Here is a 20,286-nt window from a genome sequence, read left to right on the forward strand (position 1 = left end):
GGTGTCTTGGCATTCGCTGAAAACAAGCACGCAACAACAGGCGGGGCTGCTTCAAGATCCCTTGGAGGCATCTTTGCCCTCTTCCCGGCCCTGTTTCAACCTCTGTCTGCCCTTTGTTTTCGGATTGTTTTTTCTGAAAATTCCTGACCTGAGCTGCCCCTTGGAGGGCAGAATGTCAGTCGTCCACAGCAGACTGGAATTACCTGGCCACAACAGGTGGGGATGGAGGGGAGGGGGGATACCATCTGTCTCCTGTGAGTGTGCTTCTGCCCTTCTCCAGATGCGCACAGGAAGAGGAGCTATGAGGAAGGGACACACACACGCACTCTATTAAAGCAGTCAGTAGGAGAGGAAGGAAATACAATTTCACATGAACTGACATCCATGTTATCTTATTTAAAAAGTTAGTGTTGTCACTTGATGCTCTAAATCCAGAATGGCCAACTCTCCTGTGTTCCGAAGGAAAGGTTCCTCTCCTTGATTTAAACTTGAACTTCCTTTTGCTCTTTGCCCTCTGTAACAAAACCAAAAAATGGGACCCAACCCGATATTTCTTTGGGGGGGTGGAGGGCCTTTGGAGTATTCCCATAATACTCCTTGAGTAACACCAGAAAGTTTGATCCACGCTTTCTTATCATTTAACCGAGACTGCACACCCTTATTTCCTCATGGCTACCTATTTCCCTTACTAACTGGTAGGGAGGTGGGACCCCTTTTCCTCGCACACCTTGATGATTGCCTTTTTTGCTTCCAGGAACAACAGTGGTTATCCAGGTGGTACCTTGTATGCCTCTGTTAATCCTGAATACTTCAGCGCTTCAGACAGTGAGTTGTTTTCCTTTGACCTATCCTTTTTATTGGAATGATATTTTTGATTTTTTTTGTTTTAAGTGAGTTGTTCAATGGCTTGTCCAAGTTTTATGGACGACTTTCAAGGGAGGGAGGGAGGAAATTGTACAGATGCCTTTTTGCCCTAGATGTTACAATACAACCCAAAATATGCGTGGAATAAACCAGTTGCTAAGCCGCTCTTGGAAGGAACTCTTGAAACGTCTGCCTCCTGCTTGATACCCTACTTGGCTTAACTGTTGGTAAGGGCTATGGGAGAAAGGTGGGAAATAGCATTCTTAAGTGCCGAGCATTAGTGCTATGGTAATGTAGAATATGACAGCAGATAGGGACCGTAAGGCAGACTTGGTTTTTGCCCAGATTTCTTTCATTTTCAATGCTGCGACTCTGCCTGATCTCCTGTTTTCCCTTCACTTCATTGCAACTACGGGGATCCTCTGTCCTTATCCCAGACTTTTCTGAACTCTGTTGCTGTTTTAGGCCTCTGCCACCTCCCCCGGGAAGCCGTTCCACGTATCCCGTCACACTTTCTGTGCCGTCCTTGCTATCTTGCTACTGGAAGGTAGAGGAGATTCTAGAGTCTGTAGTATTACTACTAGGTGCTTAGATAGAGTTGAATAGTTGTGTGCTGCTGCTTTCCATGACCGAGGAGGAGTCCCACATTTCTCTTGGCTGGGCGTGGGCTCTGGTTCATTCAGACTTCACTGTTGGGGGGAGGAAGAGTCCCAGGAAAATTGTGCTAGATGTCATTTGCAATGAGATGGAAACTTGCAATATCTAGTCAAGAATGTTTATACATATTCTGGGAAACTCCCCCTCAACATTTTACCGACATGTGAAGGCATTGAAGTGTTCTAATTGGTGGAGAGATGTTTGAATCTGGAAATGACAGCTGTTGGGAGGGAGGAAATTGAAAAGAGGAAGTTCTCAGTTATCGACCCTTGAGCAGCCCCCCCCCCCCCCCCCCCCGTCTGGTTAAAGAAAGTTTCTCAGATGAAACAGGACAAAGTCAGAACCGAATCAAACTGTCAAGAAAGAAGGGAGTCGATTAGTAAACTCTAACTGCTACTACAGTGCTTAGGTCTTGAGGAAGTTATAGAAAGAGGCAGTAGAGTCACATTTTTGGCAAAAAAAAAAAAAAGGAAGCACTTTTTCTTGTAACGATGGAGATTCAACAACTCTGACTCTGCACCCCAGTGACAATGAGTTGCTCCTTCTGTGTTGTGAGGGGAATAATTTGATCACTTTTTTTTTTTTTAAGTGTACATCCCAGACGAGTGGGAGGTTCCAAGAGAGAAGATCACTGTTATCCGTGAGCTAGGACAGGGGTCCTTTGGGATGGTATATGAAGGAACCGCCAAGGGCATTGTGAAGGATGAGACTGAAACGAAAGTGGCTCTGAAGACTGTCAATGAGCTGGCCAGCATGAGGGAGCGAATTGAATTCCTCAATGAGGCCTCGGTGATGAAGGCTTTCAAGTGCCACCACGTGGTATGTAACCCCTTGCTCCTGCAATCTCATGTAGGTCCGAATTAAGCAGAAGGAAGCTTCCTTGAGTGTCCCTCACTGTTTGTTGAATGTCATTCATCCCCCTTCTGGTCCACCTAATGAAAAACTTCAACCCGCAGTTTTTGATGTGCATGATGGCTCCTTGGATGCGAGATAGCCAAGGAGGAGCATGGAAAACGTCCCTGGAGTGGTGGTGGGGAGGAACGTTACTGTGCTGTACCTCATCTTTTGCTGTTCCTCTTCTCCATTAGGTGCGTCTCCTAGGGGTGGTGTCACAGGGCCAACCTGCCTTGGTCATTATGGAGCTTATGACCAGAGGAGACTTGAAGAGCTATTTACGTTCCCTAAGACCAGATGCAGAGGTATGGAGCAAGCTTTTATTTTGATATTATCAAACCGATTTCTGGTCCAAGGCTGGGGAACCACTATGGCTTCAGTGTTCAGAGAAGCACCTTGTTACCAAAGAGAATGTGCCTTAATCACGAAATGCCTGTCTCGTCCATAATAGTTTAAAATTATTGTGTGGCTTTGGAAACTTAAAACCTATTTCTAAAAAAAAAAAATAATAATAATAATAATGCATCCTACGTACACATGGTCTTATCTGTTCTACATTGATTAGAATGGAGAGTTTGATTTCCAGTAATTTGATATTAGTTATTTGTTAAATTTATGTCCTGGCATAGCAAACAAGTGGATTGCAGTAAAAACACTTAAAATTACAATACTTAACAGCAAACAAAATATATACAAAACAGCAACATCGCACATAAATAGCATCCCCTAACTGCCCTCCCTTTTAAACCAGTCCTAAATCAGACTTGCCACATTTCACTGAAAGCTAGGTTTCCACTATTTCCCTGTATTTATTTATTTTATTTAGTGCTTTTTTTTTTTTTTTCTCAAATATCATTCTGTTCCACAGTTGTGGGGGAGAAATGCAAAGGCTCCCCTGTCTTGTCCTCACCTACCTTATTTTCTTAAGAGAAGCTGCTCCTAACAAACCTCCCTATACGGTTCCTATGATACCAACGCAGTCAATCTCGAAAATACCTTGGACCCATCCCCATGTAATGTTTTAAACACCCAACAGAGAACTTTAAATCGTGCTCTACGTTCTGATTAATTGACCCGCCGGACGTTAATGCCACACAAATATCTCCATCTCTCAGCTGGGTGGTTTAGAACGGGCATGAATAACTTTCCCACACAATTAAAGGTTCTCCCAGGGATGGAGAAGAGAGACTGGAGCAGAAGAAAAAAAAAAAATTAAAATTTGAAAAAAAACAAATTCACCACTATTGCAAGTAATATAAGCAAAATGAATGCATGCATGTTTACATAACACATTTGCCTCGGATTCATCATTCCACTATAAATATAGCGGAATGAATGGCCCATGGGGAAAAAAGGGGGGGGGGGGGGCGAACGTATGCAGCCGGCCGCACACGTTTACCCTCCCCCATAGCGCCACGGGAGAAGGTGGTGTTATTTCACACGGTACTGCTGGCGATAATGTGGCAGACATTGTCGTCGCAGCACTGCCGGGCCATAACCCTGCCCGAACCCCACCCACACTGCTCCCCTTCCCCTGACTTAAATTGTACTGCTGTGATAACGGCAGGTTGCAGTTTAAATAATGACCCTGTTAAGATCCTCATACTCTGTAGGAATCGGAAGCACATAGATTCTTTATTTATTTGTAGGTTTTTATATACCGAATAGTAAAGGAAGAATTTATTAGCATCGAATAAATGAAGAAAATGTAGTTTTTTTGTAGCTTATAACAGAAAACCACTAACCCTGCCCTATATCTCAGTTTTCAGTTCAAGCAAATAAAAAAAAAAAAAAAAATTTCAATTCCCATCTAAATTCTGGCCAGACTATTTAGCATATTTCAGTTCAACCTCGGGAGATTGCTGAATACTTTAGAAAAGCTTCTCTGCTGTCCCAATGATTGATGAATGCAGTTGCAGATGGTTGGGAAATCCACCATTATTTCCAGCGTTCCACGTGGGTGATCTTCTCCAAAATAAAGAATAATTCCTTCTCTCTTCAGAATAAATTTACATGAAATCTGAAAATTCCCTCAAAGTTGTCTAATACTCACAGAATGCAGGCACTAAATTTAATACTTGAAATAAAACAAACTCAGTGAAACTCAGGAAATGTTTAAAATCACTTTACTTGCCCTTCCTACAAAATAACAAATTATCTCTCTCAATACTACTGGAAAAGTAATTTTCTTCAGAGTAATTACTAAAGAAAACTGCCAGCTATCAGAAACTGCTTTTTTTCTTTGTTGTCCACAACAACAACAAACGTCAATAAGAGCCAGTCTTATTGACGTTTGACCCCCCTGCCTCTCATTGGCTCCAGGCAGGTATCGCCCACCCAAGCTCTGATGCAAAAGTCTACAAACTGATCAGTGAAACAGAGTCTGATACAAGAAAAGGAAGTTATTTGTCCTCCTCCCTCGCTGTCTGGCACATGAGGGCGGTGCAGCCTAAGTGGAAATCAAGGCCTTTTCTCCAGGAACTTCAAAGCCCATTAATAGTCTGCTATAAACACAAGTTGATTACCCTTCCATTGTTTTACCCATGCCTGGCATGCCTGATCTCAAAAGGGTTGCAAAGAATTACCCGTCACCGTTTGCCCTGTGCATGAAACCTTCCTGGCAGAGGAAGGGACAATCTGAATTAAGAAATGCTTCTAAAAAGTCAATTGCTTACATTAATAATATCCTTCTTCACTGGCGTAACTAAGGAATGCTCAGGTCAACTGGTTTTAAAAGTAGAATATATGAGCAAGGCTGGAAAGGGCTGTTGTTTTATGGAATAAACACTCTGATAGGGTATTTACTGGCTGTTAATGCCCCTATGAAAAGCCCTGGCAGGTAGGGCATTAACTGGAAGATGATGTCTCATCTGGGGAATATATTTTGTTTACTGGCCATTCAGCAGCTTCATCTGCCCCTTATGAAGTTTTCAGTCTGGTAGGGAATGGAGCATTTGCTCCAGAATCACCTCTGCTCGTGCTCACACTAGGTGGTAGGAGAAAACTGAAGAGGGTCTTCCCACAGTTTGATCCTGGAATAACTAATCCCACTCCAGGAGCTGCTTTTACTCCTGCATTAGTTATTCCAGAAATTGCCGAACGCGAATGGAGTTTTTTTGAAATGGACTCCCCCCCCCCCCCCCCCCCCAATCACCCCACTGAACTTTAAATGCGAGCACTACAGGGATAATTTTGTATCATCGCACGGAAGTTTAGCTGGCAAATACGTGTATAAGCTACACCAAGTTTTGGTGGATTTGCATGCACTAAGTCCCCTTTGAAAATGATCCTAGAAAAACCAAGCATGCAATTAGATCTGTTGGGGGGGGGGGACGGGGGGGACGGGACTGTGTGTAATTTTCCTGAGAATTAATATGCAGAATTTTTAGAATCAAAAAGTGTGTCCCTAAATCCCACCCCCATCTGGGCTGCGCCCTTTGGAATGTCTCCCTCCCTCTCTCCATGAGCATAAAAGCGCCCACCTACAGTGGGAGCGCGCGCCTGATTCCACGCACGGATCGGTTGCACGATTTTCTAAAGCGGAAAGCGCTCTTTTTACTCGCAGAGATCCCTTTGGAAATTTGCCCTTTACATGTGGACCCTAATCCGCCCCCCCCCCCCGACCAGCTACAAACACAACAGGGAGCAGAGCCGGATTCGCTAATTGGCAGTGAATGCAGCATTGACTCATCCAGCTGTGCTACCTCTGCAGCCTGCATCCCTTTGGGGAACCGGTGCCTCGTTGGTCGTTGTCCTCCTGTAATATTATCAAGCTGCTACAGCAGTTCACATGTTAAATACTTTTTAAAGTGATTTCTTCTCCTCCTTTCTGCCATGGGTATAATTTTTCTACTATCTCATCCTCCTCCCCCCCCCCCCCCCCCATTTCTGCCCAGAACAACCCAGGCTTGCCTCCCCCGAGCCTAAAGGACATGATTCAGATGGCGGGGGAGATCGCCGACGGCATGGCTTACCTCAGCGCCAAGAAGTTTGTGCACCGCGACCTGGCCGCCCGGAACTGCATGGTGTCGGAGGACTTCACGGTGAAAATTGGAGGTGGTTGATTTTTCTCTTTCCGTGGGTGGGAGAGGATGCTCCTCTGGAAATCCGTGAAGCCTCGTTTTTGCCCACTAGAGCGCAGGGCGGGAAGCCTGAGGCAGCCTACTTGTGCTACGGTCATGGTATATTGCACAGCTCTTGGTGGTGGGCTTGGCAGGTGGGGCCGTACCATTTTAAGAATATTATACATAGAGCGTTTATATGAGCTTTCAAGACCATACGGGATTCCTCTCCAGACGTTATGTTCCCTGTACGTACCCGGATCAGTCCAGGACAGCTGGGTTTTGCCTCCCCACCAGCAGATGGAGACAGACCAAGACTTTGCGGACTCTGTCCTATACCCCTGAGGTGCCACCTAGTGTCTGCCAGTATTCTTCTGTCTCCAGCAGATGGTGGAGGTGCAAAGCCTAGTGTCTCTCGGTGGTGCTAAGTTAGGGGTAGTTTGGTTCTCCTTTTCATTGCTTAGTACTGCTTTTTGGTTTGTTAGGGGAACTTGGTCAGGGTTCCTTTAAATAAAAAAAAAAAAAAAAAAGTTTCAGCAAGAGAAGGCAAGTAGTGCACAGCGTCTAACCTCCCAAGGGGTTGTCAGGTCCTGGTGGGACCATCCCCCCTGGTACTCAAGGCTGCAGAGCAGAGGGTTGGGGACCCTACATCTGCCGTGGCCAAGGGTGATGCCGGGGGTCTCGGCTCTCTCACCCTCAGCCAGCCTGCCTTCTTCCAGGTAACAAGTAAATTTAAAAAATTTGTAAAACATTTTAGAAACTTGCCTTGAGGTGTAAGGACCTTCCGGCCGGGTGTTCGCTCTGTTTTTGCCGTTTTTCACTGCTTTTTTCGCCGTTTTTCAGCCCGTTGTTTCACCAGGAAATCACTCTGATCGCCGCGGTTCTTTTTTCGGGCAGCTAAAAATTGAGCCCGGGGATATGCCACATGGTGCGGCCTGCTCTGCCTGTGGCAGTGCGCGCGCACGGATTTCCCGCGCGGGAGTATGTACGGCCTGTCTCTCTGCGGGGGAGGGTCCCTCACAGGATTTGCATGTCAGGGCTCCTGGGGAAGTCTCCAGGCCGCGTCGGGAACCCTGGAGGCCCGATCAGGGGGGAGAAGGACTCTGCTCCTTTCCAGCTGAGTGCTGGATCGGAGGCTTTATTGAAGACTTTCCAGGACCAGGAAAGAGCTGCGCTGGAGGTGTTGGGAGAGGGGTCCTCTCCTCCTCCGCTCTCCCCGAGGCCGGCTGCACCTGGTGGGGGCACAGTTCCGGACCTCCATGACAGGGATTTCTTGGACGAGGAGGATCTGGAGTCCAAGAATTCTTCTTCCTCGTTCTCCTCCCAATTTTTTGGCATGATGCGCAAGTTATTCAAGGATCGCAAGTCGGGGAAGAGGTTGTGCTCCAAGTTGCCCCGAGAGTCTTCTTCGCGGAAACGCTCCAGACAGTCTGAGGGTGCGGATGCTCCCAAAGCGAAACGCCCTCTCCGGTCCCGGTCCAAGCTGACGGAGTCTTCTCAGTCGGACTCGTCGGAGGACGATCCAGCGCCCCTGTCTGCTCCAGGCGACTGGCAGGAGGAGGATCCGGATCTTCACCCTCAGCCGTCCAAACTGGGGGGGTGTCCCGGCGGTGGAAGGCAATAATTCCAAGGTGGTGCGCCCTATTCGAAGGGATGAGCTGGGGCCGCTGATACCTGTCATCCTGGAGGAGCTCGCTATTGAAGTCCAGCCTGAGGATTCCAGGGTTGGAGCTATGGACTCCGTCATGATGGGTCTCCGAGGTCCGGCTCGTTCCTTTCCCTTTCATTGGTCGGTCACGGACTTGTTATTCAAGGAATGGGACAATCCAGATCTTGGTTTGAAGGTCGGTCGGGCGATGGACAAATTGTATCCGCTCCCAAAGGACGCTTTGGAGCTCCTCAGGCTTCCCAAGATTGATTCCGCGGTTGCCGCTGTCACCAAAAGGACCACCATTCCGGTCACAGGGGGCGCACTGCCTTAAAGGACCTGCAGGACCGCAAGCTGGAGCTGCAGCTTAAAAAGATCTTTGAGGTGTCGGCTCCCAGGATTCGGGCGGCTATGTGTAGCAGCTTTGCCCAGAGGGCTTGTCTCCGCTGGTTTCAGGATTGGCAGGCTGAGTCGGACCTATCCGGCGCAGCGGCGGTTCGAGCTAGTTAGCTGGAAGTGACAGTGGCGTACAGCGCAGATGCCCTGTATGATCACCTGAGGACATCTGCTCGGACTGTGGTTTCAGCGGTGTCCGCCCGCAGGCTCCTATGGCTCAGGCACTGGGCGGTGGATACGTCTTCTAAAGCGCAGCTGAGTTCCTTGCCTTTTAAGGGGAAGCTCCTTTTCGGACAACAGTTGGAGGATATGATTAAGTCTCTGGATGAGAATAAGGTCCACAGGTTACCGGAGGATAAACCCTGGTCCAAAAGTTCCTTTCCTCCGCGAGCTCGATACTGGGGGAATCGTCGTTTCCGGTCTCCTTGGTCCACAGGATCGTCGTTTCGTCAGAGTGCGCCTCGCCAGGCTTCTTGGAACCAGTCCTTTCGGGGCCGTCGCCCAGCTAGGGACGGTGCCCTCCAGTCCCATGGGGGCTCTAAGGCTGCACAATGAAGTGAGGCCGGCCCACCCTTTCGTTCCAAGAATCGGGGGACGGTTGTCTCGTTTCCAGGAGGCGTGGGCCCAACAGACCTCCAATCAATGGGTCCTCGGCATAATAGAGCATGGCTACGCCTTAGATTTTGCTCGGCCAGTCAAGGACCATTATATAATGTCCCCTTGCGCATACAGCCAAAAGCACAGGGCAGTGCAAGTCATCCTGCAACACCTGCAAGATCTAGGGGCCATAGTTCCAGTGTCCACAGAGCAGCTAAGGCGTGGGCGTTACTCCATCTATTTTGTGGTACCAAAAAAGGACGGGTCCTTTCGTCCCATCCTCGATTTGAAGCGAGTAAATCACACTCTGAAGGTGCCCCGTTTTCAGGTGGAAACGCTTCGCTCTGTCATAGCGTTGGCTTCGCTGGACCTGACGGAGGCGTACTTCCACATCCCCATCCATCCGGATCATCAGAGGTATCTGCAGTTTGTGGTCCTAGGGCACCACTTTCAGTTCTGCGCCCTTCCATTCTGTCTTGCGACGACACCCAGGGTGTTCACCAAGGTGATGGTAGTGGTTGCGGTCACCTTGCGACGGGAGGGGGGGTTCTGGTCCATCCCTACCTGGACGATTGGCTAGTTCGCGCAAAGTCGGAAAGTCTCTGCAGGGACGCGGTGGCGCGTGTCCTCTGGATGTTGGACTCCTTAGGATGGGTGGTCAACCCCGAGAAGACTCATCTGACTCTCTCTCAGAACTTGGGGTTCCTGGGGGCTCATTTCGATACTGCCTTAGGGAAAGTATTTCTGACGGAAGAACGAATCTTGAAGCTCACGGAACAAGTGGCGGATTTCCAATCTCTCGCTCAGCCTGGGATTATTTGCAAGTCCTGGGCTCCATGGCCTCGACCATCGACCTTGTGCCCTGGGCGTTTGTACATATGCGTCCTCTTCACTCAGCTTTGTTGTCCCGCTGGAAGCCTCGCTCGCAGCTTTTCCACATTGTCCTGCCCCTGTCGGGGGCGGTACGTTCCAGTCTTCAGTGGTGGCTTTCACCGCACAACTTGAGTCAGGGGATGGACCTGGAGACTCCCTGTTGGATCGTAGTGACCACGGATGCCAGCCTCTCTGGCTGGGGAGCGGTCTGTCGGAATACGGCGGTCCAGGGTCAATGGACCAGGCAGGCAGCCTCCTGGTCGATCAATCGCTTGGAGACCAGAGCGGTTCGCTTAGCGCTCCAGGCCCTCCTCCCGTTGGTGGAGGGCAGGTCGGTGAGGGTGCTCTTCAACAATGCGACGACGGTAGCCTACATCAATCGTCAGGGCGGCACCAGGAACCGTCCAGTGGCGGCGGAAGCACAGCTCTTGTTCCTCTGGGCAGAGAAGCATCTTTACCGGAAAGCGGCATCTCACATTGCAGGCGTGGACAACGTCCAAGCAGATTTCTTCAGTCGCCACCAACTGGATCCCGGGGAGTGGGAACTCTGACTCCTTTCGTCTTCTGTGCAACCGATGGTCCAGACCGGCCATGGATCTGATGGCAATGCACGCCAACGCCAAGGCTCCTCGGTTCTTAAGCCGGCGACGAGAACCGGGGGCGGAAGGGGTGGTCCTCCCTTGGCCCAAGGACATTCGGTTGTATGTGTTACCCCCCCCATGGCCGTTGGTGGGCAAGGTCCTATGCCGCATCCAGCAACACGCCGGAAGAGTGATTCTCGTGGCCCTGGAGTGGCTGAGGCGCCCATGGTTTGCGGATCTTCTCAATCTGGCGGTGGACGGTCCACTGAGGTTTTGTCCGTCTCCCACGCGTTTGCGGCAGGATCCCGTCTGTTTCACAGAGGTAGATCATATTTGTTTAGCGGCATGGCTTACGAAAGGCGCCGGTTGAGGAGTAAGGGTTACTCGGATGCGGTGGTGGCCACGCTTTTCCATTCCCGTAAAACTTCTACTTCTTTGGCGTATGTTCGAGTTTGGGGGGCGTTTGAGTCTTGGTGTATCGACCACCAAGTGCAGCCCACCAGGGCGTCTATTCCAGAAGTCCTGGCTTTCTTACAGGCAGGCCTAGCCAAGGGTTTGGCATTCAATTCGCTGCGGGTGCAGGTGGCGGCTCTGGGCAGCTTTCGAGGGAAGGTGCAGGGGATTGTGCTAGCCTCTCATCCGGACGTGGTTCGTTTCTTACGAGGCGCTAAGCATCTTCGTCCGCCAGTCCGGAGTCCTTGCCCATCGTGGAGGTTGAACTTGGTGCTCAGAGCGCTTTGTTCTGCTCCTTTTGAGCTCTTGCGACATGCGACTTTGAAGGTGATTTTTCTGGTGGCGGTTTCTTCCGCCAAGCGGGTATCCGAGCTGCAGGTTTTATCATGCAGGGAGCCTTTCTTGAGGATTTCCAAGGCAGGGGTCTGTCTGAGAACCGTTCCTTCCTTTCTCCCGAAGGTGGTATCCTCTTCATTTGAACCAGTCTGTGGAACTCCCTTCCTTCGCGGGGGTGGACTCTTCTTCACCAGAGTCTAAGGAGTTGCAGAAGTTGGACGTTAAGAGGGTTCTATTGCGCTACTTGAAGGTGACGAACGGTTTTCGGCTCTCGGATCACCTTTTCGTTCTGTGGAGTGGGCCCAGAAAAGGGCAGAAAGCTTCCACGATTGCCCGATGGTTGAGAGAGGCGATAGCCTTGGCTTACCTGGTCCAGGGTCGTCCGATTCCATTTGGACTTAAGGCTCATTCCATTCGCTCGCAGTTGACTTCTTGGGCGGAGTGTCAGCAGGTGTCGCCACAGGAAATTTGTAGGGCGGCTACCTGGCAGTCTCCGCATACTTTTGCAAGGCATTATCGGCTTGATGTCCGGGCCCCAGAGCCCAGTTCTTTTGAGGCCAGTGTGCTCCAAGCGGGACTCTCTCAGTCCCACCGTGGTTGAGAAAGCTTTGGTACATCCCAGATGTCCTGGACTGATCTGGGTACGTACAGGGAAAAGAAAATTTGGTTCTTACCTGCTAATTTTCGTTCCTGTAGAACCACGGATCAGTCCAGATGGCCGCCCGGGGAGAAGATGGAGAGTCCGCTCAGCTGGTGGCTGGTCAACTTCTCTGCAAGTTTTATTGACTGTCCCTCTTTAGGGTTCCGTTTCGGCCTGTTTTGTTTGATGCCTGCGGTTTTTGCAGTGTTTCATATCCTCTGCTCTTGGGGGGGAGGTAGTTTTTTTTTCTAGTTGGCAGTTCTGGTTTTTATATCTTTATTTCTGCTTGGGTACTGAATTATACTGGCAGACACTAGGTGGCACCTCAGGGGTATAGGACAGAATCCGCAAAGTCTTGTTCTGTCTCCATCTGCTGGTGGGGAGGCAAAACCCAGCTGTCCTGGACTGATCCGTGGTACTACAGGAACGAAAATTAGCAGGTAAGAACCGATTTTCCTATCTGTTATATATTTGATCATATAGATGCAATACGAGTTATCCTCAATCTCCAGAGACTCCTGGTTTGTTTTTTTTCCCCTCTGTGGCTAAACGCTGCACTAACCTCGTATTACATCATCTGATTATTCTGCAGTGGTATTGCAGGTACTTGCTGTGCACTGTTGCCTTGAACAGTGAGGTGCGTGTAACGTCCCCTGCACACGAATTCGACTGTCCTCTGGCTCCTTCCACTACCCCCCCCCCCCCCTTCATCTTCCTTTATTTTCAGATTAGCAGCGGCCACTTTCCTGCGAGAAAGGTTCAGTTCTTTCCCCTCCCCCCCCTGACTTTCGCAAATAATGTCGCGAGAGACCGCCAACTTTCACGCAAGTGGCCGGATCTTACGAGGTGAACAGCAAGTGCCCAGCCAAGCAAACTTTTTATTCCTTTCTAAAGGTGGCTGGAGGGGGTGGGGGGGGAGTTTGTCTTGACTGGGCAGGTGGGACATCCGTCTGCTTTGTCTGTACGCTTTCCCCTGCAGTGATCCGTCTGTCTCCTTTTACTTTAAAAGACTTTGGCATGACCCGAGACATCTACGAGACAGACTATTACCGGAAAGGTGGCAAGGGGCTGCTGCCCGTGCGCTGGATGTCCCCCGAATCTCTTAAGGACGGGATCTTCACCCCTCAATCGGACGTCTGGTGAGTGAGCGAGGGGCAGAGACCACTTCCCACCTCCCCCACAGTCTCAGGAGGTTCTGCCGCTCGGGGCTCCCCGGACTCGGTCCTTGGGATCTCTGCGCGGGAGGACTGGTTTTCAGGATAGCCCCATGGTGTGTGCAAATTATCTTGATTTTTGGATCAAATCCGTGAGGTGCTGGAGGAAAGAGAGAGAGAGAGGGTGTGTGGTGAGGGGGCAAGAGGGTTGCTGGGGAGCCACTTGGGACTATCAGCAGCTGGAGAGAGCCCCCCCCCGATGAGAAATTAGTGGCACGACGTCGGCCCAAAGTCTGCATGAATGTCTTTCACAAATATCCAGCGTAGAGAAGCCTGGTGGAGGGCCCCCTCGGATGGGGGTAAGCCCTCAACTAGTCCTCCAAATAGGATTTGTCGTGCCCGACCTGCTCCTAAAACCCTTCCAGTGGCAGAGAGTCTGTACCATCCAGCCATACCCAGGTGGAGAATAGAAAGCATGAGAGCAGGGAAATGCCTTTAAAATGAGAAATCCCAGGACTGGCCTGGTGGCAGTGTCGGGCAATGTGGAGAGGGGGGCCCCGCTTTGATTCCTGGACTGGGTCTCGTGCACCCCCCCGAGTTGGCTGGGGATGCTGCAGAGGTAGCGTTCACAACACCCTGGGGGGGGGGGGGGGGCGAGGGAGTCATGGTCATCATTGCGAGCAAAGCCTTCCCATAACACTCGTCCTTGCCTCATCCTCCATGGACCTTTTCTTCCTAAGCTCAGATGCCTAAGCACTTTTTCTTCCGCTGCCTAAGCTATTTAATATATGTATATTAGTTTCATTAAATCTATGGTAACCCTCCGCTACCCTCCCCCCCCCACCTTCCAACCCCTCCCTCGGAATACCTTGTTACCCCAAAAAGCCAACTCTTATCAGTTCTTACCAGTTTAGGACACGTTACTCCCCATGCTTAAGCTGTGTCCAAGTTTTTCTCTCCCCCTGTTCTATGTAAGACAACTTTGTCACTGTTTTCTATGGTTGCAATGTAAACCGGAGTGATAATTAACTCTGTTGTTTGAACTTCGGTATAGAAAAGTTATAAATAAATAAATAACACCTGGTAGCCAGGTTTGGAGTCCATGGGGCAGAGTTAGGGAAAGAGAACCTGGTGCAAGGCTCCCAGCCTTGGGACTGGTCCTGCCGTGACCAGACTGTGGCCCGTGGGAAGATCTAGTAAATTAGCAGGGGGACACCCCCCCACGCACCCACAGTTGTGAATGAAGGCTCGCGGTGCCACCGATTCAGCTGTCTCTCCCCTCTTGGTGGCAGGTCTTTCGGCGTGGTGCTGTGGGAGATCGCCACGCTGGCGGAGCAGCCCTACCAGGGCATGTCCAATGAGCAAGTTCTGCACTTTGTCATGGACAACGGGGTCCTGGAGAGGACGGAGAACTGCCCAGATAAGCTGTGAGTACCTGCCATGTGTGTGCCGGGGGGGGGGGGGGAGCTGTGCAATCCCTCCTATGTATCACGGTTAAAGGAAGCACCACAAGATTGGTCTCTCAGATCCTCTGCATATTCCTGCTGGGTGGGACGCCATCACTTGCAGGATATATCCTGTTGCAAAAGATGCTTTAGACCTCCACCCACCCCCCCCCCCCCCCCATGTGTGCCATAGAGTAACCTATGACAATGTACTTGACAGTGCCAGTGCAAGGCTCTCCTGCCCATTTCATATCACCTGCAAAATCCCAGTTCAGAGATGCATCTCCCAGTCAAGACCAAAAGCAACCGGTCTTTGCAACAGCAAATCTAGAGCAGAATGCCAGCTTTGTAACCAGCCTGTGCCATGCCCCCACACTCTCACTCTCACTCTCACACACACACTCTCTCACTCTCACACTCTCTCACACGCAATTACACACAATTTATGCTGTAATACGGTCTTGATCCAGCGTTGCCTCTCTGCTCCCCTCAGGCATGAACTGATGCGCTGGTGCTGGCAGCAAAACCCCCGGCAGCGGCCTACCTTCCTGCAGATCCTGGAGGAGATCCGGGACAAAATGCACTGCAGCTTCCGGCGGGAGTCTTTCTTCTACAGCAAGGCCCAGCACCTGCGGGGCTCCCACGAGGCCTCGGACACAGAGGCGGAGCCCCCCGACGAGGACCGGCAGTCCCCCTCCTCCGGCCACCTCTCGCTGCCGAATGGCGACCCCGCGACCCCCTGGAGGGATCGGAGTCGAGCCAGAGACTGCACTCACTTGAACGGGAACGCCAGCCTCTGAGGGGGCTGGGTCCGGGCAGTTTTAAAAAGAAAGAAAGGAAAAAAAAAAAAAAAAGAAAAATTTTTGCAGAGTCGAAAGAGGGGCATCCCTTACAGCATCCTCCGGGGTACGGCGTGGGGTGTGACACTGGGACCCGACCACCCTTTGTGTGCTTTCGTACGGTCCGAGCACTACGGTACTGACCGTGAAAACAATACGCATCCTCGGCTGTGGATCGTCATCTAATCTACAAGGACTTCAGGGGTCTCGCTCGCCAGCCCGGGACCCATATCCACACCGGGCCTGAGGTGGAGACTGGTGAGGGTGGGCAGCTCCTGCACCCGCCTCCTTGGCTGTGAACTGTGATCTTAAATGTTGCTCTCCTAGGTTTTATTCTCTGTCTGGTTTTATTCTTGGCCTTTTAATTTTTTTTTTTTTTAATGTGGGGTAGTTTTTTTTGGGGTTTTTTTTTTTGGGCACTGAGCCGGCCCCTGTGCCACCGCGGTCACAGCTGGCACCGCCTGGCAGAGGGTGGGACTGGGGTTTGGGCGGTGCTTGGGCCAGGGGGAGGGGGCGCCGCGCCAGGCGCTCCGGTGGTCCCGGTTTTATCTACAGCAAGGTCGTACGGCGTGGGGGGGCACGGGGGGCGGGGGCCCCCGGGGTACCAGGAAATGGTGGAGGAGCCGGCACCAAGGGCAGGAAGCGTGGGGCTTCATCTGTTCCCCTCCCGGCCCTGCCGTCTGAGCTTCAGCTTTTGGGCTTTGTGCGTGCGGGGAGCAGAGGAGGAGGGGGGGGAGGGGGGGGAGGCTTTCTCTGCCCACTCAGGGAGGGGAGGAATGGATTTTCCCTGCGTTGCCATGCGTCCCTGACGGCAAGGAGAGGAGAATGCAAGGGCCCTGGGGTTTTCCTTCCAAAGACTTATTGGGGGGGGGGGGGGGGTTTCCCAGCAGTCGTCTCTGTGCGCTCCCTCCTTCCCCAGGATCAGAAAAAAAACCGGTGCTGGAACTTTGGAGGGTTAGGGATGAGTCCCAAGGAATTGTTCTATTGTTTATAATAATAATTAGGATGACCCCGGCAAGCACTAGATCTGCTTGGGTCATTTAGTGTCGATGGTTTTTTTTCCTCCCACCATGGCCCTGACAGTGACCCACGCCCTCCCCTCTTCCACCCCCATTGCCAGGTGCACCGTGCCCACAGCCAAATCAGTGGCACTGCCTGTGCCCATCCTGCCTGGAAGCAGTTATCCCTTGTATAAGTTAAAATGTATTTTAAAAATCTTTTCTTAGGAATTGGGGGAGGGGGGGGGAGGTTATTATTATTATTTTTTTTTTCTTTTGAGAGAGCCCAGTCCGTGAAACCAGAGCCTCTGTCGGTAATTAACGCATCCAGATGGGCAATGGGCTAAGCCTTCTCCTTCACTTAAGTAACGTTGTAGCACAAAAAAAGAGTCCAGATCCGTTAAGCACTTTTTCAAAGAAATATCCCCAGCAACTTAAATGAGGTTTTGTTAATGTTTCAACAGGACGTGGTTGGAATAATAAACGAATCTTCAGAAACTCGGCTGACCCAGGTGCTTATTCGTTCCTTTGGCAGGGCTGCCACTGGCCTGATGATTTTACAGTTGGCAAAAAAAAAAAAATAACAGCAGCTTTGAAGTATTTATTTTACCCTTTTTATTCTGGCCAGGAAGAGGTAGAAAAGTGGGTTTGGCAGCGAGGGACCCCAACGCTATGGGGAATTTGGGCCATTGTTTCACTCCGGGGTGGGGGGGGGGGGGGGGGGGAGGGGAATCCTTTCCTGAACAATCCCAGGGGCATGATCGTAGGTACTGTCCAAGCTTGCAGCTTTCACGAATGTCTGCAATTCTGTATGTTTTTTAAAGTTCTTACAACTTTAACAATTTTTTTTTCAGAATGTCCGGTTAATCGACCCCCGCCCCCCCAAAAAAAATAAATGGTTGTGGGGGGGGGCAAAAAAAAGAGGAACTTCAAATTTGTATTGAGGTCTTACCAAGCAATGGGAAGTAAACCCTCACTCTGTTCCCCGAGCCAAAAGACCCATTCGCCAGCCTGTCTTCCTCCGCGCTGTTGGGAGGCTTCTTTAACGTATTCTTTTAGGGGGTGGTAGGGGCATCTGGTTGCTCACAGCCCCATCAACGCCTAGCCCTGCTGCCAAACCTTTGATCGTAGGTACTGTCCAGTCTTGCAGCTTTCACGAATGTCTGCAATTCTTTCATTTTTTTTGGGGGGGGGGGAGAAAGAGTCTTATTCCCCAAATGCCCTGTACCCTCCCGTTCCCCACCGATTAGAAAAATTTCCCTGGAGAACCTTTGAGGGTAATTTTGTAAAGAGAGTTCCGCAGGGGAAAGTGGGACTTTTTCCTACCGAAATGGGACCCCCTTTTAGGGAAAACCGTGTGACCGATTCGTGCGTAAAATTGCACGCGCGCAGGCTCCGGGCCTGAATTTCCACGAGGATTTGCGCACGTGAAAGGTATTGGGCGTGCATTATTACTTGCACAAAGAAAAGGGAGGGGCAGAACTGAGGTGGGGGAAATCTATTTTACGTGCGTATTTTTTTTTTCAAGTTTTTCAGGAGGAGCTGCGTCAATGTGCACGCGCAAGTTGACGACCACCCCCGGAGCAGGCGCGCGAGCACGAGCGTGTTAAGTCTGCTCTGAAAAATTAACTGGATGCCTGCTAAGTCTGCTTTGAAAAATTTGGGCCAAAGCCTGGGCCTGTTTTCTACTGGCGGACTTTGGGGCTGCGTGCAATGCCATACAACAATCTCCTTTCCATGCGCGTACATTCGCCGGTGCAGGGGGAGGGATGGCGTATTCAGCAGGTGAGGTCTGGGTGGGCGCGGGGGCATAGGTATAGAGGAAGGGTGGAGTCATGGAGCACTGGGCTATGATTTCAGGAGGAGGCCTGGCCCTCGACTTCCATGCTCGCTCGCGTCTGTCGGTGAAGGTGTGTCTGACCCTTAGGAGGAGTCGCTTTCTCTCCCCTGTGCCTCACTTCTAATCCCGGCTCTGCCTCTGCAACCTTTTAGGCAAGACACTTTATCTCTCTCTTATCTCCCCTGTAGCCTCGAAAGGCCTGCTGGACCAGGAAGAGTGAGACAATCTTCCTTTCCCTAGCCACGGATTAAAACTGCCGGCCTTACGGTGCAGCGCTGTGGCTGCTGCCACCCCTAAGGGCTGTGGTAGGCAACTTCTCACTTTACTGTCTGTAACTGAAGCTGCTGCTGCCCAAGTCCTTACCTTGCACATGGACAACAAGTTCACTGATGACCTAAAGGGGCTGCTGCTGTAGCAGAACAAAACCTTTTGAGCAGCAAGCTGGGCCAGAAGTGCTAACAAGTACAGTAGTAAAAAAAAAAAAATCTCTCCTTCCAAGGGAACTATGATTTCTCTCTTCCATACGCAGAGAATGTAGGTGCGGCAGCCCTGTGTTTTCCCAGTTGGGAAGGGGGGGGGGGGGGGGATGGCTCCAGCCCAAACCAGGCAGGCACACAGACAGACGCTGAGTCCATAACACAATAAAAACACGTTGGAGGAAGGCCAAAGGATTCCGCTCCCCCCGGCCCTTTGATAATGCTTATTGTAAACTCTGCCCTGCTGCTGCTGTACACATACAGGGCTGGCATGGTACCCATCCTCAAGGGCTTATAATTCGGGTGGGGGGAGGGGCTACCAATTTGCCTCCCTGTATTTATTTTTTTTTCTCTCTCCAAGGCAAGCTGATCGGGGCCTGGCTTTAGAGTACCTTGCCAACATTGGAGAGAAAGATCTCCTCTGCCCCCTTTTTGCCGTCCAGGGTGCCTGTAAAATCGGTGACTTGTTCGAGTGGCGGCCCCGACAGCAGCGGCAGGGCACTCAAGAAAGAGAAGTCAAGGTCTTTCTCAGCTCAGTGCACCTGCGGGAAGGGCCCACTAGATGTCACTGCAAGCAGCCTTTTTACCCCTGCCCTCTGCTCTGGGCCTTTGCAGAAAAGGTTTTTCTGGCTTTTTTTTTTATTTTTTTATTATGAACAAGGCACAGCCAAATCACTGGCTCATCTTCAGCCCTGGCTGCAAGAGTCGTAATCAAGAACTCATTACCCTTGCCAGACTTCAGAGCTTTCCCCCTCCCCCATGCCTTGTTTTAAGTCACTTTCATCCCTGCATGACTCACCTCCAATGGTATCACCTCTAATAGCATCAGAACTGTTAGACTATCAGCTGGGGGCAGCGGGCGCCGCTGGAAGGAGTTGGGGGTTTCAGACTGTTTGCCAGGGACTGGGTGCCCTGTATCATTAAAAAGCAGAGGAACATTTGTTATCCCTCTGCCTGCAGAGGCATCCAGGCTTTGTGACGTTCCAAAGTTATAAGGCGGATGCCATTGAAGTTTCTGGAAGGGAATGATGTGGGGAAGAGATATTTAAGAGGACGGCACCATTGAGGTCTATGGAGGTGAATGACTCGGGGAAGAGACATTTAAGAGGGCGACACCATTGGAGTCTATGGAGGTGCACTGCCACACTTCCTTCATACACAGTCCCAAAGAGCAGGGGCAGGCGGCAGTAGTTCTCTGCCTCCAGCAGCATGGTAGCTGTCTGGTCTGGTTCAGCAGAAAAGTTAATTGGGCTTCTGGGCCAACAGCCTATGACAGATACAGGCCAATACAGTAAAGTTTGCGGGAGAGTGGGCGAACGCCCGCTCTCCCGATGTGCACACAGGCCACTCTCTTGTGCGTGCGATTCAGTATTCAAATTAGGATCGGCGGTAAAAAGAGGCGCTAGGGACATTAGTGTGTCCCTAGCGCCTCTTTTTGGACAGGAGCGGCGGCTGTCAGCAAGTTTGACAGCCAACGTTCAATTTTGCTGGCATTGGTTCTCAAACCCGCTGACAGCCACGGATTCGGAAACTG

General features: G+C 50.8%; 1 protein-coding gene across 1 annotated transcript in view; it reads left to right on the forward strand.

Annotated features, from left to right (window-relative positions):
* INSRR (insulin receptor related receptor) overlaps positions 1–15,469 on the forward strand; it is an 82,009-nt gene extending 66,540 nt beyond the window's left edge. Inside the window, exons 16-22 of the mRNA XM_029581587.1 lie at positions 755–825; positions 2,111–2,340; positions 2,610–2,720; positions 6,312–6,471; positions 13,010–13,139; positions 14,447–14,581; positions 15,093–15,469. Of these exons, the coding sequence (XP_029437447.1) occupies positions 755–825; positions 2,111–2,340; positions 2,610–2,720; positions 6,312–6,471; positions 13,010–13,139; positions 14,447–14,581; positions 15,093–15,399 (1,144 nt within the window). The 3' untranslated portion in view covers positions 15,400–15,469. The remainder of the gene's footprint in view (positions 1–754; positions 826–2,110; positions 2,341–2,609; positions 2,721–6,311; positions 6,472–13,009; positions 13,140–14,446; positions 14,582–15,092) is intronic.
* Positions 15,470–20,286: the final 4,817 nt, after the last annotated feature.

The sequence above is a fragment of the Rhinatrema bivittatum genome, chromosome 16 (assembly GCF_901001135.1).
Source record: "Rhinatrema bivittatum chromosome 16, aRhiBiv1.1, whole genome shotgun sequence".
In the NCBI taxonomy this organism is placed as follows: Eukaryota; Metazoa; Chordata; class Amphibia; order Gymnophiona; family Rhinatrematidae; genus Rhinatrema; species Rhinatrema bivittatum.